Below are 17962 nucleotides of genomic sequence, written 5' to 3' on the forward strand. Positions count from 1 at the left end.
TTATGCCAATTGTGTTACAACAATATTTATGTATAACCCAATGAGAAGAGAATCTTAAAAATCCTGCATTGTCACAGTTGTCAGAATTATTCTTCTATATAAAATCAACAATTTATTTTATAAGCCGGCTAAGTCTTGTAAGGAATGTTCTCAACTTTAATGGTGACTGATGCGTGAAATTTAAAAAATAAAATTATGTTCACAGTATTTTGCCAAAGTTGAATATAATATCTTAGTAAGAGAGTGGAGTGGACATTTCCTGCTAGAGTGAAGTATGCAGTCCAAATGTGTTCAATCCCTCTCAAATGATTTCACATGGTTATTTGACATGCATTGTCTGTATTTTTCAGGTTTACTCTATGCTGGAGACTCTAGAGCATGACCTTAAACACTGTGATGTGCACAGTTCTCCTGAGGAGACAGAAGATGTTGTGTGCAAGCTAAATCAATTGGCCTTGCGTCCACAGGAAAATACGGAGATCCTCTCCCCCTCCCTGGATCCCAATAATAACATAAAGTCTTTACAACCCCAAAGTCCAACCATTTTCAAAGGCTTATCTGGAAACTCAGAACAGCTACCTGATGCAAAATTGCCTAAAGTACCATGTGAATCAGATGAGTCTGACATATTTTGTTACTACCCTGCACCGGAAAACCCTTGCCATTTGTCTTGCAAAGTATACAATGTTAAGACAAAGTGTGTTTGCAGTGATGACAGCTCTTGCTTTAACAGAGGTGAAGACAATTCAAAAACCAATACACTTGGTTGCAAGTCCAACAGCCATTTTGTTCAAGAATTACCTCCACCAAGAGACAGGGTCTCAGATAAACCTTGTGTTCCACGTGATTATTCTAGTGCTGCCTTAAATGCTGCTTGTGAATTCTCTCCATACCCAAAAGATAGGACAGCAAATTCTTTCAACCAGATCAGAGACAACTACAAAGATTGTTCAAAGGGCTACTGTTGCAATTCTGATGTTTCTCCTATGCTGTCTGTTCAGAGTGGAGACAAAGTGTCAATCAACTCAAAGTCCCCCTCAAGAGATCCTTCTTACCAGGGTTTTAACATCAGTGAACTATGCCATGAAGCATGTGCTTTTGAGCACCCTGTGGAATATTGTCCAGGAGTGCCTCATGGCACAAGTCCAGGTAATGTTCAGGTCTGTGAAATCAGATGTACATGCACATAATTGAAAATATCTTTGCCCTTGCTTCCTGGAAGTCTCGTGTTTAGACGCGGTCCCTTGAAGGTTAATGGCCCTGGTATATCCAACCAACACGGATCACTAGAGAACAAATCAGGAGCACAAATGCGGCTGAACACAAGCAGGGCGGAAGCTTAAAAAATATATATCATAAAAATTCTGTATTCAATCGATGGCATGGTAGTTTTGACATAATTTATATTGCCACATTTACTGTTTGAATAAAGGCATAACAAGTCACTATTTTCCCCAATCACATTTCTTTAAGAACCAGATCTGGGTCAAGAACATAACCTGACCCTAATGGAAGTGAGCAGTCACAACACTCAGGGAAAATAAAAGTTTAATGGGCTAAACCTTGTGTTGCAAAAAGTCAATTCTATGATGTGCCTATTAGTCACTTTCATAAATGGAAGGGATTCCATCCATCTGTGAGGCCCTTCCATTTATTAAAGTGATTAATAAACACATGAAAATATTTAGGAGGATCTCAACTCTCTGGAAGTCATTGGTTACAATCTTTCTCATGGATGTTTTTATTTAATATGGTTATTAAATAAATATTGGTCCCTGCTCTGAGACTCTGAGTAGAACTGTACTTTGCCTTAAAACTATATCTGCTCTGCAACAATGTATAAAAGCAGCTTTATTTAAATCCAATTTGTTGTGATTGTGGAGTGCATGGTGGGACAACTCAAAGAGTTAATAATGCCTCTAACTCGGGCTGCAGCTGAACAAGGACTGTTAAATGAACATTAATGTACTTAATGTTGGTTATAGTTCATTGGTGACCAAACCACAAAAATATTTAATTTCCCAGTATTTAAAAACTTCAATGTCTGAAAGGCTATACGTTTTTAATCTTTTAATTTGTGCAAAGAGAGCTAGCAGTGGTCATATAAAGTTTGGATCCTTAATCAGTTTAAAATGATAGTTTCTCCAAAATAATAATTTCTTGCCTAAACATATGGAATAAACTTTCTTCTTGACATAGCTCCCCAGAGATGTGATTTTGTTACATGAGAAGGTGTAATACCGTTAAATGCTCAAATAAATTGGTGAGGCAGCACTGCTCTCTTGGTTCTGTCTTAGTCCAGTGCTCCCTCTGACCAAGGCAGGGAGTAAAAGAATTTCAGTGTCTCTTTTATGTTAATGACCCAAGTGGTTCTGCCACAGCTCTAAGTTTCTCTGTCTTCATTTTACAGCAGTAGCTTTGTCTTCCTCGAGTATTGAGATCGGTCCTCACAAAAAGAAACTGCAAGATAAGATCCTTTTATATGAAGAAGGAAAGATCGATAGTGCAGAGCTCCTGTCAGCTTTCTTTGTAACTGAGGGTATGTACACTGGCTGCCCATTATTGGGTTGATTCAAGTAGTTCTCTCTCTTGGAGGGGTTTCTTGCCATATTTGTTTTAGCTAAATTTTGACCTGCTTCACAACGTATTCTCATACCTAATCCATACCTCCCTATATCCTTGATTGTATCTTTGAATGTGCCTGATCACTGAGTAGGTTTCATGGTGTATCTGGGATAATGAACAGAGAACCTTTCTCAATTCATCCTTTAGTCATGTATGAACTTCAGTGCCTCTTATCTAAAAGGAGCAAAATAACATTTGAACTTGTTTAATTTGTTGATGGATAAAGCCTAAACTATTAATTAAATGTTTATTCAGAAATTAGATTACAACAGGATATTGATAGAATGCAGACCTGGGCTAAGAAGTGGCAGATGGAGTTCAACCCAGATAAGTGTGAAGTGATACACTTTGGGACATTGAATTTGAAGGCAGAATACAAGGTTAATGGCAGGACTCTTAGCAGTGTGGAGGAACAGAGGGATCTTGGGGTCCAGGTCCATAGACCCCTCAAGGTTGCTACGCAAGTTGATAGGGTTGTTAAGAAGGCGTATGGAGTGTTGGCCTTCATTAGTTGGGGTATTGAGTTCAAGAGCCACGAGGTGATGTTGCAGCTCTATAGAACTCTGGTTAGACCACACTTGGAGTATTGTGTTCGGTTCTGGTCACCTCATTATAGAAAGGATGTGGAAGCTTTTAGAGAGGGTGCAGAGAAGATTTACCAGGATGTTGCCTGGATTGGAGAGCACATTTTATGAGGATAGGTTGAGTGAGCTAGGGCTTTTCTCTTTGGAGAGGAGGATGAGAGGTGACTTGCTCGAGGTGTACAAGATAAGAGGCATAGATCGAGTGGACAGTCAGAGACTCTTTCTCAGGGCGACAATGGCTAATACAAGGGGACATAATTTTAAGGTGATTGGAGGAAGATATAAAGGGGATGTCAGGGGGAAGTTTTTACACAGAGTGGTGGATGCATGGAACGCACTGCCGGCAGAGGTTGTGGGGGCAGATACATTAGGGACATTTAAGAGACTCTTAGACAGACATATGAATGATAGAGAAATGGAGAGCTATGTGGGAGGGAAGGGTTAGATAAATCTTAGAGCAGGATAAAATGTCGGCACAACATTGTGGGCCGAAGGGCCTGTACGATGCTGTAGTGTTCTATGTTCTAAAAGTGGATTAACATTATTTAACTCATCATTATTACAATGGCAAGTGTGCAATGGCAATGACATCTGCGCAAAGAGATTGCCAAAAAACACACTTATTACAATTCCTAATCAGACATGTTTAGTACTCCTGCACAGATGCAAAGGAGTGCTTGAGTTGATATTGTGTGCATTCCTCACTAACAATTTATTTTTTTTTGCAGGAATCACTGCATGAAAGTGCAAAAGATGCCATCTCTCATTGTGGTGAATGTAGGCAAGTGTTTAAAGATTCAATTGATAATTTGCAACATCCCTTGCATCTGATTTTCCTCACACTTGTAACTGAAAATCTCAAATACTCCTGCTTGATACTTCCTGGTATTGCATAGCTCAGACTGGGCATACAGTATGTTGAATAGATCCCAGAATTGTACCCATCTTTGCTCAATTTCTTTGCCTATTCACACATTAGTGATAAGCCACATCACATCACAATCTAATCTAAGAAGCTGCTGTGACCAGATAGATCTCTGGTGCATGTTGGGGTAGCAGTAGAAGTAATGCATTTACTCTGTTTCTGAACAACAGCTGCAAAATTGCTCTTCTAACAGCTATTAAGCAAATACAAACTGAGTGGGACAAGGACAGATCTATATTAAAATTGCCTATTAATGATGGGGTTTCCCAATTTCCCACTACCATCTCTGGTACAGAAACTGGTAGAATCACTATAAACAGCTGTTTCTCCAGAAGCTTCAGTGAATAATCACAATCCCTGTGGTAATTTGTAGTGTAACTTGCCAGTCTTCTGTCCAATCTTATTACATCCTGGTATTAAGCATCTATTTCAGCAAAGGAGTAAAATTGGAAGGAGAAAGTGTGAAATTGTGCTGTCACATTGAATCTACCAATGTAGATTTACAAACTGCTTTCTGATGGGCTCTCTTGCTAATCATATGACCAATCAATTCTGAGTAGTGCATTCTCCATTAAAAAGAAATGACAACTTTTGCACCTTCATGATTGCTTCCTAGGATTACAAACAATAATATGTGTTAGTGAGGTATGCTACAAGACATCGGTTTGTTTTGAAATGTGAACTTCAAGACCTAATGCTGGATTATTTTTAAACAGAATGAACCAGAATATTGAACTACAATAAAGAAGGGGCAATAAAGAAACATCAAAACATGATGGAAATTTATGCAGTCAAGCCAGAAGACTGAAGGCACTGTATTTTCAATGTGTCCAATGGATATGTCCATTTGCTTCAATGACTACAAATACTTTCATTTTCCACATTGAAAGAGCTGTTATTCCACATAATGGAAACTGTTATTTCAGATAACATGACATCCAATGATCTGCCCACTAAAATTACACTCAAAACATCACTTCAAAAGAACATCATTCACAAAATTAGCCCCAAGGCAGTTAAAGTTCTTGTATTTAGTGCAACAAACAAACTGCTGGAGGAACTCAGCCGGTCAAGCGGCATCTGTCGGGCAGAATGAATTGTCGTCATTACAGGTCAAAACCCTGCTCTTCTCTCCTCTTTATACTGGCCATCTCCCCTCTCTACTCTCAGTCCTGATGCAGGGTTTCAACCTGAAACATCAAAATCTCCTTCTCCCCCACAGACGTTGCTCAACCCCGAGTTCCTTCAGCAGATTGTTTGTTGCTCCAGATTCCAGCTTCTGCAGTCTCTTGTGTCTTTTCTTATATTTAGCAATGGATTCCTCTAAATTGATGCCTGCAAACTTGAAAGGTAGGGAAACAAGGCCATCGCTACCCTTTTTTTAAAAAAATGCTTATTTTTTTAATAATTGATAAAGGACCCTGGACTCAATTTCAGAAGTCCAAGACCACCATCCCTAAGTCTAGAATATAAAACTTAGTTGTTCATGCAATTAAGAAGATAAAAACTAGTTTTAACATAGTTCCTAATTTTCTCATCTAGCTTAACAAAAATATTTTGGGATGCTTCATTTAGAAGAAAAGAAAACTAAAAGCTAGGCATCATATAAACTTTAGAAATATCCAACTTTTGTGGGGGTTTTAATCTAGCTGTTAACAAAGTGCACGACCAGCACCCTAAATATTTTTCGCGGTGCAATAAAATCTAATTTGCTACAGTTAATAGAATGGTCTGATAGAATTAAAACCTAAAGTTTTATTCTTAGACAACATACGAAAATCCAGTTTTATTGATATTGATTTCATGCTCTCTGTTAGAACATTTTCCCATATTTTAAAACCATCAAGGTTATCCAAAATCTCAGCTGCACTAATATTATTTAAAAGATTGTCATTGTTAGCCCTAGCTATGCAAGGGCTAAACTGCAATATTGGCTTTATTATTACAAAAGTCTCTAAAATGTCAATGGCTAAAGGGAAGACCACATTGGTTGGTCCACCCATAAGCCAACAAGGGTATTGTAGAAGAATCTGTGGAATGCGTCAGGGATTGCTGTTTAGAGCATTACATTGCGGACCCTACCTGGGAATGGGCTACTTCAGATTTTGGCTTATGTAATGAGGAAGGATTAATAAGGAATCTTGTAATTAAAGATCCCCTAGTGGGTGGTGACTATAAAAAGACTGAATTTCAAATGCTTTTTGAGGATGAACACCATAGGTCCATAAGTCTTCAATTTAAACAAGGGCAATTATAATGGTATGTGGAAGAAGTTGTCAAAGATGGATTGGACAATCAAATTAGGAGACAGGTCAACAGAGGCAGAAATTTAAATAACTGGTCCAAAATGCATCTAAAAGAGTTAGATCAAAAAGAGGGGTTGCATGAAGAAGAGTACAATTCACAGTTAACAAAGGAGGGAAAGGATGATGTTAAATTGAAACCTATGGTATACAAAGTGGTAAGGGCTAGTGGTAGACCAAAGAACTGGGAATTTTTAGGATCCAGCAGCAGAAGACTAAAAAGTTTAGAAAAATGATTTTTGAGAGAGAACTTGCATGTGGTATAGAAACAAACAGTAGAAGTTTTTTTGGATATGTAAATAGGTAGATGGCATACATATTCTTCCTTCCTTCAGGTAACTGTGGGTTCTCTAGAGAACAAGGCTGCTGAATTAAAACAGCAAACAAAGAAATGGCAGATATGTTGAATAACATTTTTGCATCAGTCTTCAGCCCATCTTATATCTTAGGGATATTTTGCTAATATCCCCAAGATATCAGATGAGCTAAGTTCAAATAATGTGGTAAAGTATTGGAGAAACAGAGGGCTAAAGGTAGACTAGTTGCCAGGAGCAAATGGTTTGCACACTGGGATTTTAAAGGAAGTAGTTGCAAAGGTAGTGGTTCCACTATAGACCCACAGGTTGACATTTTTCTTACTTGCTAAACTCTAGAAGATACCAGAGATTGGAAAGCAGCCAATGTGACTCCCTTGTTCCGAAAAGGCAGAAGGCAAGGAACTACAGGCAGTTAATTTAACAACTAATATTGGAACAATATTAGAGTCAATAATCAAAAAGGAAATAGCTAATCATATAGGAAAGCTGAATATAATTAAGCCTAGTCAACATAGTTTTAGGAAAGGTAAATCATATTTGACAAACTTGTTTGAATTCTTTGAGGATGTAACAGGGAGAGTTGATAGAGGGGAACCTGTAGATGTAGTGTATTTAGATTTCCAAAATACATTTGACCAGCTGCCACATAGGAGGCTAGGGCATAAATTAAAAGCCCATGGTATTGGAGGGCATGTGTTGGAATGGATTGAAAACTGGTCCTCTCAGAAAATGGAATAAAGGGGTCCTTTTCAGATTGTAAGGAGATAACAAGAGGAGTACTGCAGGGATCAGCTCTTGGCCCATAATTGTTCGCTATTTACATTAATGACCTGGAAGAAGGAACAGCATATAACATTTCCAAATTTGCCAATTATATGAAAATAAGTGGACGGGCATGAAGTGATAAAGAAGTGATTTAGCAATGGGATACAGATAGATAGAGTGGGCAAAAGACTAGCAAATGGAGTTTAATATGGGAATATGGGAGTTTAAAGTGTTAGGTCATGCACTTTGGTAAGAGAAATCAAAATTCTGATTATTATCCAAATGGAGAGAGACTGCCAGTATAGAGGGATCTACTGTAGATGTTCTAGTGCATGAATCACAAAAAGCTAGCAGGCAGATCCAACAAGTTGTTAAGAAGGCAAATGGATTTTGGCCTTCACTGAAAAGGGGTTGGAGTTTACAAAATAGGGAGGTTTTGTTCCAATTGAACAGGGTGTTGGTGAGGCGTCACCTGGAATATTTCACACAGTTTTGGTCCCCTTATCTAAAACAAAGTATGTAGTAACATTGGAGGCAGTACAAAGGAGATTCACCAGACTAATTCCTGGGGGTGAGAGGGTTATTCTACCAAGAGAAACTAAATAATTTGCGCTTGTATTCCTTGGAGTTTAGAAGAATGAATGGTGACATTATTCAAACATATGAAGATCCTAAGGGGCTTGATAAGGTAGATATTGGGATATTTTGACTTGTGGGAAAGTCTCAAACCAGAGGGACATAACTGCAAGATTAGGGGTCAGCATTTAAAACTGAGGTACATAGGAATTTCTTCTCACAGAGGCTGGCAAATCTCTGGAATTCTCTGCCCTGGCAGATGGTGGAAGCTGAATCATTGGGAGTATTTAAGGTGGAGATGGACAAATATTTGATAGATCAAGGAATAGAGGGGTATGGAGAAATGGCAGAGAAGAGGAATTAAGGCCAGCATAGATCAGCCGTGGTCACATTAAAGGGTGGGGCAGACTTAAAGGGTCTGATGGTCAACTTCTGCTCCTGCTTTTTAAAGTCAAGGTTGAGTTTATTGTCCTATGCACAAGTACATGTAAGCACAGGTGCAATGGAAAACTTACTTGCAGCAGTACCACCGGTACATAGCATCATATAAACAGCATTCACAAGAAAAATATAAATTAAACATATACACCATTTTTACAGGAAAACAATTAGAACAAAAGAAAATCCCAGTTTAGTACAAAGTGGTTAAATTGGTCATAATGTTGCTAAACTGTAGTGATTAGGGTTTTGCCATTTAGTTCAAGAACCGAATGACTGAAGCTGTTCTTGAACTTGGTGCTGTGGGACTTTTTTGTATTTGTAAGTTCTCACAACTTTGTATTCTCTTTACACATTTTCTGCATTAACATAAAAGTTACCCCTACATCTAGTAGTCTCTTTCTTGCTTCAGATTTAGAAACCTCATTTCTCATGTCACTGTAGTGCTGGTCTATTCTTGGGTCTCATATTACACTGGTGTGTCTCTCAGACCTTGTAGTTAGTAAACCTACAACTCTAGACAGTAAAATTTCATAGTTCTTCTCTCTGCTCATATCCTTATTGCTAGAGTACCCCACTTTAAAATAGGCTGCCTAAAACCAGAATCTAAAATTCTGGACTTTAAAATGGCGAATTATAATCTGAAATTGATATTTCTAATTTTTTTTAATTTTCTATTATTTAAAGTATTTGATGGCTGAGTATCTAAAAAGGTTAAAAATGTCAAAATCAAAATTTTTTTTAAAAAGTCAAGCTCTACCAGGGTTATCCCCTTCATCAGTATCCCTACTCCCTTAGAATGCCTCAATGCCCACAGATGGAAGCTCCTGAATAACACAGGGAACTAAAATTTTTTCAGTTAAAATAAAGTCACCCTTAGTCATTTGCTTTTCTCAGGTTATGTTGCAGAACAATATATACATTTTTGTTTGCTTTAAGTTTAATTAGAAGTGTGCTAAAGTTGGTATTGGTTTATTATTGTCACTTGTACCAAGGTACAGTGAAAAACTCGTCTTGCATACTGATTGTATAGGTCAATTATTGGGTTAGTACAGAGTGTATTGATGTAGGACAGGTAAAAACAATAACAGTACAGAGTAAAGTGTCACAGCTACAGAGAAATTGCAGTGCAATAAGGTGCAAGGTCACAACAAGGTAGATCGTGAGGTTATAGTCCATCTCATTGTATAAGGGAACCGTTCAACAGTCTTATCACAGTGGGGTAGAAGCTGTCCTTAAGTCTGGTGGTACATGCCCTCAAGCTCCTGTATCTTCTATCTGATGGAAGAGGAGAGAAAAGAGAGTGACCCAGGTGGGTGGGGTCTTTGATTATGCTGGCTGCTTCACCAAGACAGCAAGAGGTAAAGACAGAGTCCAAGGAGGGGAGGCTGGTGTTCGTGATGTGCTGGGTGTAGACTCCCAGACTCCAGGTTCCATCTTTAGAAAAGGCTGAGTTTTCTGATTTCAGCTGGAATAGTTAAAAGGCCTTGGTATCTCTGGATTAGTGAGACTAAATTGGTGAAGTTTCCATCTCCTAATCAACATCTCTCCAAAAAGCATCTGTGTATTAATGTAAAATGACCACTGGATTGAACTGGGTTGGGTAACTCCTACTATTAAACAGTTCGTGGTTGAAAGGGAGAATGGAGAAAGAGATCTGGAGAAACATTAATATTTTAGGAGCTGATACAAGCTGAGACTGGGTTTCAGAAACACAGTAAAAAAAATTTTAAGCTACAAAATTTATTTCGGTGACAATTCTAAATGAGTAACTTATCTTTATTTTTGATATAGGAAAACTCTCAATACAGAGGATTAAAGAGTAGCTTTGTTTTCTCTGAAGTTATCCATCAATGTCAATATTCCAGACCATTTTGACAAGACTCAAAATACGGTTACGTGCAATACGAATCACTATCAAATTCTAAATCAGACTCTACATTCTAATCAATCCAAGTGATGCTGTTGAACTACTTGGTATAATTAGGTTGGTGTAAGAGTTCATTCCATCAAATGCATATTACAGTTTTGTAAATTGTTTCTGGTTTACAACCGATCAAAGGTAGCTACTGGAACTAGAAAATGATTTCTTGCTAACCTTATATAACCTGCCCTGCAGATCCTGCAACCAAATGGCCCACAATTTATGAGGAAGTAGTTCTAACTGTCAATTAAATGTCCTTGCCATGATTAATGTTTATTTTAAAGAAATCTATGAAAAGGCTATGCCATGACTTGCAAAACACCACAAATTGCTTGGCAGTTTGGCCAGGAGGATGATAAGATACTCACCATTAATCTTTGCATGAGTTTAAAAAAACACTGCACTTGGGCTATTAAGACTAATTAAACTCACTGTAGAAAGTTATGGTTGGTGTTTAACAACACAAGAACTTCCCTCATAACAAATTTTACATTCTTGTAAAATGAGTCAACCTCAGTGTCAGAAAAATAATTGAAACTGTAGAATTGTCCTGCAGATCATAATTTGTTTCTAAACATTTTAAATTATAACTTTTTTTTAAACTTTGGTCTCTCTCTTTATCTTTCCCTCTGTTTTCTTTCTGTATCTAATGTGTCCTGTTTTCATCAGTCACTTTTCTATTTCATTCTTTGTCCTTAAATGTGCTTAGTTAATAACTCTTATTTCACTTAACTCCTGGATGCCTTGTTATTACCCAACAGAGCCAATAATTTGCAGCTTAAAAACCTTTTGGACCAACAGGGGAAAAAGCATAATAGGGCACTTTTGAGATGTGCTACTCTGGGAAATTCTGGTCTGGAACTTGCCGAATAGCAGCCTGAATTAAGATTGTGGAATCTTTATAAAAGCTCATGACGATTTTGGACATTGATTATGTTAACCTCAGTATGCTGCAAAATGTTATTTAAATAAATCACATAAAATCCCTGTACAGTATTTCATATCAATCTTTTAATTGTAGTTAAATGTAAGATTAATAAACTTAGCACTGCTGGTTGAAAATATACTTGTAATGGGAGTACAGCAAGTTCCTTTTTTTTTCAAAATTAAACAATTAAAAAGAAACTGTTTTACCTTTTATTTTTGTGTAAGCAGAGGATGTTATAAATGTGAGCATGGGAAAGCACAAGATAATATCTGTGAGATAGAGATCAGTTCACCAGACCACAACAGCACCACCAATATCAGCAGGTTTGATGATCATATCAGGGTTGGTTCTTAGCGTATGCAGTCCAGTTTTCAGAATGGGGTAGGTTAGACCCTGAGAAGTGACTGGAAAAGTCACATCAGCAGTTGGCAATGAATAGATCTAAGGATGGTAATTGGCCAAAGGGAGGTGTCCAGTTGGATCGGGAGTACTAAGGATGGATGAAATGGTCCACAGTTTTGGGTGAAGGCTCCTGGCCAAAGAAATGGGCATGTAGGCAGAGAAGGAAGACTTCAATATCACGTTGAACTTCATGTTGAAATTCATTGAAATGGGGACACGGGGACAAAACTGAGGGCTCTGCTCAGGACTGATCATTTGGGATCAGACACTTTGGCCCACCATGTCCATGCTGACCATCAAGTGGCCATCTATATTAATTCCATTGCCAGCACTTAGTGCATAGCCTACTTTATCTTGGCAATTCATATGCCCTTCCAGATGCTCCTTAAATTTTGAGAGAATACCTGCTTCCATCATTACGTCAGGCAGTGAGTTCCAGACTTCAACCAGCCTCTGGGTGAAAACATTCTTCCTCAGATCCTCTCTGAACCTCTTACTCCTCACCTTAAACCTATGCCCGTATTTTAGACATCTCTGCCATGGGGTAAAGTTTCTTGTAAGCTACCCTATTAGGCCACTTATAATTTTGTATTCCTCTACCAGGTCAACCCTCAGTCTCCTCTTCTCCAAGGAAAACAAACCCAGCCTATCCAGTATCTCCTCATAACAAACATTCCATCCCAGGCAATATCTGATATTTCTCCTCTACAATCTCAGCTAATCACATCCTTCCTATAGTGTGGTGATCAGAACAGCATACAATATTCCATATGTGGCCTAACCAACGTTTTATGAAGTTGTACCAAGACCTCCCCGCTCTTATATTCTATTCCTGAACTAATGAAGGCTAGTTTTCTGCATGCCGTCTTCATCACTCTATCTCTGTGGCCACCTTCAGAGAACTTTGGATGTACACCAAAGTCCCTTTGTTCCTCCATACTCACTAGGGTGCTACCATTCATGATATATGTCCTACCCATAATAGACTTCCCCTTCCCACCCCATCTGCCTGTAATTAATGTATAATAAACAAGGGTCTCAGCACTGATCTGCCAACTTGCCTTGGATCTCATGGGCTCTAGCCTTTCCAACAGCCTTCCATTTGGGATCTTGGCAAAGGCCTTACTAAAGTTTACATAAACCACATCAACAGCACAGCCCTCATCAATACATTTAGTTACCTCTTAAAAAAACTCAATTAAATTTGTCAGAGAGGATCTTCCATCAACAAATCTGTGCTGACTATCCCTGATTAATCCCTGCCTTTCTAAATGCAGATTACCCAAAATAGCAAGTCAGGTTTAATTCTGACCTTGGGTGCTATGTGAAGTCTTCACATTTCATCTGTGACCATGTGGACTTTCCCTGAGTGCTACAGTTTCCATCCACATCCTAAATACGTGTTGGTAGACTAACTGGCTACTGTAAATTGTCTCAAGTAGAGATGGGTAGGAGCATCGAGAAGGGAGGAGTTAATGGGGACGTGAGAGAGAATGGGACTGATGGGATTTATCAGAGAGCCAGCACGGACCTGATGGGACAAATGGTCTTCTCCTTTGTTGTAAGAAAATAAATAAAGTTTTAATGTGTTTAATTCCTACCCAATGATTTACGTAACTTCCAGACAGGTCAGCAAAGTGCACAAAAATGACAACTATGAATATTCAGCAAGAACCAAAGGAATTGTTCTTTTTGTTCAAAAGAAATGGAGAATATAATTGTAAGCTCTTTATCATGGAGTCATTCCTATTTCATAGAAATGGCTACAGGCAAGTTAAAACAGTCAGATTCAAGCAGCATGCCTGAAATTGAATGTGGAGTTGTCTATTGAACATCATGACAAATGACAGTGATGCAACCTTGGTTCATGACTGTGTCAATATTAAACTCAGTCCTGTTTAGAATCTGTGTGGTTACCTTTATTTCAACATGAAACTTTCAACAAAAAAAGAATGGTTTTGAAACCTATTCTATACCTTGTAATAAACACCCGAATATTACATCAGAAGTGATGTTGTGATAATGTTGATTTCATACTCATTTAATGAATGTCAGCCTGGATTTCTTGGTTAATGACAACAAGCTGCATTTATATTTGGGAGAATCCTCTGCACGAGACCTGGAATCTTAAATTGTTTGAACCCGTACTTACATTGTAGGTGTTGCTGGAATCTCCCTGGAGACAGGGTTCAGCCTCAGTGGTCTTTGTAACAAAAACACTTCAGCACAAGGCTGTTGGTCGGTGAGGGGGCCTTTTGACACAGCTGCCAAGAAATCTAATAGATTTTTATATTGCCCTGATTTTTAGAAATATTTCAAAGCTGTTCAAAATTGATGAAGATAATTTTAAAAATTATAAAAATAATATTATTCATTAAAACAGTTCCAAATCATTTAAAGCCTTGGCAGCAAACATAATTTAAAAAGTCACTTTCCCCATTCCACAAGCCAAGAACTCCATTCAAATGAATGGGATCACTGATCCTGCACGAGATTTAACCTAGGATAAGATCTCTGATGCAATTCACCAGCATAATGCTAGAAATTCCTAGCACAGCCTTGCTCAACTGCTGGACTTCATACTGATTTTAGCAACAGAGCATAGTGACAGATGCAGTGGTTCATTATGTTCCAAACTTAGAACAGCTGGACTTGCTTCAGTACAAATGAGTGAACCCCTGTGGTTCTGAAGCTACAGCCAACGCACTCCAGCCCATAATTTCTATATTACTTATGATTTTAACCAAGATTAAATATGAGACCCAATATTTTCAGAAGTGCAAAGGGTGGTAGGAATTTAACATGTTTTCCGATAACATCTGCAGCTAGGTAAATTAATTATTTATAGATACAGGGTAAAGGCAGATACGTGGAGATCAACCGCAGCCTTGTTGAATGGCAGGGCGAATTCAGTTCCTTTGTATAACTTTACTGTTCGTTGTTGATCTGTTTTTGAGACTGCTGGCAAGGCTAGAATTTAATGTCCATCTCTTAGTACCCTTGAGAAAGTGCTAGTGACCTACATTCTTGTGAAGATGCTTCTACAATGATGTTGGGTAGAGAGTTCCACGATTTAGACCCAGCAGCAATAAAGGAATGGTGGACAATGTACTTCCAAGTCAGGGTGGTATTGTAGCGACTCACCGCACTGGCATCGAACCGGCTACCGACATCGCGAACATCATCGGAGGCCCCGATCCAAGATGGCGCAGGGCCCTCCTTCTTCCCCATCGTCGGGCTGGGAAAGCCCGCGCGTGGGAAGGTCAGGTGACCCGCGCGTGACGTCAGCGCGGGAACTGTAGTGCAGTAAGTTTTCGGATATTAAAGGCATACCGCGCCCCTGTCATTCATTTGACTTCAGATTTCAAACCAGCGACTTTGTGTCCTCATTTCGTAGCGTGTAGCTAGCTGCTACATTGGTGACCCCGACGGGCCCAAACGTTTTTGGCTCTACGATGTCTGCACAACAAGAGGTACAGGCAGTAGCCCTTAAACTGCCCACCTTCTGGACCCTCAGGCCTCGCATCTGGTTCAACCAGGCCGAGGCCCAGTTCCAGATTCACCAGATCACCAGGGACGACACCAAGTACTACTATGTGGTGAGCGCCCTCGACCAAGACACCGCAGCCCAGGTCGAGGACTTCATTCAGGCGCCCCCGGAGGAGGAGAAGTACGATAAGTTCAAGGCCCTCCTTCTGGAGACTTTCAGCCTTTCCCGACGTGAACGGGCCTCCCGCCTCCTCCACCTTGATGGGTGACAGACCCCCCTCCACGCTCACGAATGAGATGTTGGCCCTGGCAGATGGCCACAAACCATGCCTGAAGTTTGAGCAGGCCTTCCTGGAGCAGTTGCCTGATGACATCCACCTGGCGGATGCCGATTTCAGTGACCCCTGGAAGGTGGCTGCCCGAGCGGATGTCCTTTGGCGGGCGAAAAAGAAGAGTGGGGCGTCTGTCAAGCACGTTGCTATGCCACGTACCCAGCAGCCCAGCAGGCCAGACCCGGCACTCGAACGCGCCCCACCCGCCACCAGGTCTGAGACACCGACCGACCAATGGTGTTTCTACCACCAGCAGTGGGGCGCTGATGTCCGCAGGTGCCGGCCACCATGCAGGTTTCCGGGAAACGCCAGAGCCAACCGCCACTGATGGCTACAGCGGCTGGCCACCCAGATAGCCTCTTGCATGTGTGGGACAGGCGTTCCGGACGTCGTTTCCTAGTGGACACTGGAGCAGAAGTCAGTATCATGCCTCCCAACAGCCATGAGACTCGCAACTGCACACCAGGACCCACCCTCAGAGCCACCAAAGGTAGCACCATTCGGACTTTTGGTACCCATTTGGTGCACCTCCAGTTCGGCACCTGCAACTTTACTTGGAAGTTCATCCTGGCTGCCGTCGCGCAACCAGTCCTTGGGGCAGACTTCCTTCGCGCCAACAGTCTGCTGGTCGACCTGCCGGTTAAGCGTTTGGTACATGCCAGGACCTTCCAAATGTTCTCGTTGGGTGAGGCCAAGCTACCCGCCCCACACCTCAACTCCGTCACCATGTCAACCAACGAGTTCACCAGCGTCCTGGCAGAGTTCCCGTCCGTACTAACGCCCCAGTTCTCCACCACCTTGCCCAAACACGGCGTCCAGCATCACATCCTCACCCAGGGCCCACCCCTCCACGCCCGCGCCCGGCGGCTACCCCCGGACAAGCTCCACCTCAAGAAAGAGGAATTTAAAAAAAATGGAGGAGTTGGGGATCATCTGCAGGTCGGACAGCCCATGGGCCTCTCCACTACAACATGGTCCCCAAGGCAGCCGGAAGCTGGCGACCCTGTGGCGATCACCAGCGCCTGAACGACCTTACTACCCCGGACCAGTACCCCATGCCGCATATTCAGGACTTCGCTGCCAACCTGCATGGGCGGTCCATTTTTTCTAAGGTCGACCGCATTCGCAGGTATCACCAGATCCCGGTACATCCGGACGACATTCCAAAGACGGCACTGATCACACCTTTCGGCCTCTTTGAATTCGTCCGGATGTCCTTTGGCCTCAAGAACGCTGCTCAGTCCTTCCAACAACTGATGGACGCGGTCAGGCACAACCTGACTTCATCTTCATATACCTCGACGACATCTTGATCGCCAGCAACAACCGCCAGGAACATTTCACGCACCTCCGCCAACTCCTTTCTCGCCTGAGGGATTTCGGCCTGACCATCAACCCAGCCAAATGCCAGTTCGGGCTTGAGTCAATTGATTTCCTGGGCCATCGGATCGACAAACATGGCACCACGCCCCTGCCTGCAAAGGTCGACGCCATCCGCCATTTCGCCAGACCCACCTCCATCAAGGGCCTGCAGGAATTCCTCGGTATGGTAAACTTTTATCACCGGTTCATACCATCCACCGCCCGCATCATGCGCCCGTTGTTTGCTCTCCTGTCGGGCGGAAACAAGGACGTTGTTTCAATCAAAAGAGGCTCACACCGCGTTCGTCGAAACCAGCAGGCCCTGGCAGACGCGGTCATGTTGGTGCATCCTCGTACGGACGTCCCGACTGCCCTCACTGTCGACGCCTCCAGCACAGCGGTCAGAGGCGTTCTAGAGCAGCTTATCGAAGGGCATTGGCAACCCGCTGGCGTTCTTCAGCAGACACCTTCGACCACCAGAGCTCCAATATAGCGCCTTCAACCGCGAGCTGTTGGCGTTGTACCTGGCCATCAGACACTTCCGATACTTCTTGGAGGGCAGGCCGTTTACAGCTTTCACCGACCACAAGCCGTTGACGTTCGCTTTCAACAAGGTCTCAGGTCCCTGGTCAGCACGGCAGCAGCGGCACTTGTCGTACATCTCAGAGTTCACCACTGATGTCCGCCATCTCTCTGGGAAAGAGAACGTGGTCGCGGATGCACTGTCACGGCCCACCATCCATTTTTGTCCCGGGGGTGGATTTCGGCACCTTGGCGGAGGCACAGCGAACAGACATGGAGATGCCCAGCTAATCGCACCGCAGTCTCGGGCCTGCAACTGCAAGACCTACTGGTAGGCTCCAGTGAGCACACCCTGCTCTGCGATATCTCCACAGGTAGACCCTGCCCCATTGTCCCAGCTGCCTGGCGCCAACAGGTGTTTGATTCCATCCACGGCCGCGCACGACCCATCCATCCGGACTACTGTCCGG

General features: G+C 41.7%; 1 protein-coding gene across 3 annotated transcripts in view; it reads left to right on the forward strand.

Moving 5' to 3' along the window:
- Nucleotides 1-11521, forward strand: part of LOC127571824 (interleukin-1 receptor-associated kinase-like 2) — a 57296-nt gene extending 45775 nt beyond the window's left edge. Inside the window, exons 12-15 of one of the 3 annotated variants that reach the window (XM_052018560.1) lie at nucleotides 351-1149; nucleotides 2411-2539; nucleotides 3938-3990; nucleotides 4851-11521. In XM_052018560.1, coding sequence (XP_051874520.1) covers nucleotides 351-1149; nucleotides 2411-2539; nucleotides 3938-3951 — 942 coding nt within the window. In that variant the 3' untranslated portion in view covers nucleotides 3952-3990; nucleotides 4851-11521. The remainder of the gene's footprint in view (nucleotides 1-350; nucleotides 1150-2410; nucleotides 2540-3937; nucleotides 3991-4850) is intronic. The other 2 variants (XM_052018561.1, XM_052018562.1) reach the window with 2 other exon arrangements.
- The last annotated feature ends 6441 nt before the right edge of the window (nucleotides 11522-17962 follow it).

The sequence above is a fragment of the Pristis pectinata genome, chromosome 6 (genome assembly GCF_009764475.1).
Source record: "Pristis pectinata isolate sPriPec2 chromosome 6, sPriPec2.1.pri, whole genome shotgun sequence".
Classification (NCBI taxonomy): Eukaryota; Metazoa; Chordata; class Chondrichthyes; order Rhinopristiformes; family Pristidae; genus Pristis; species Pristis pectinata.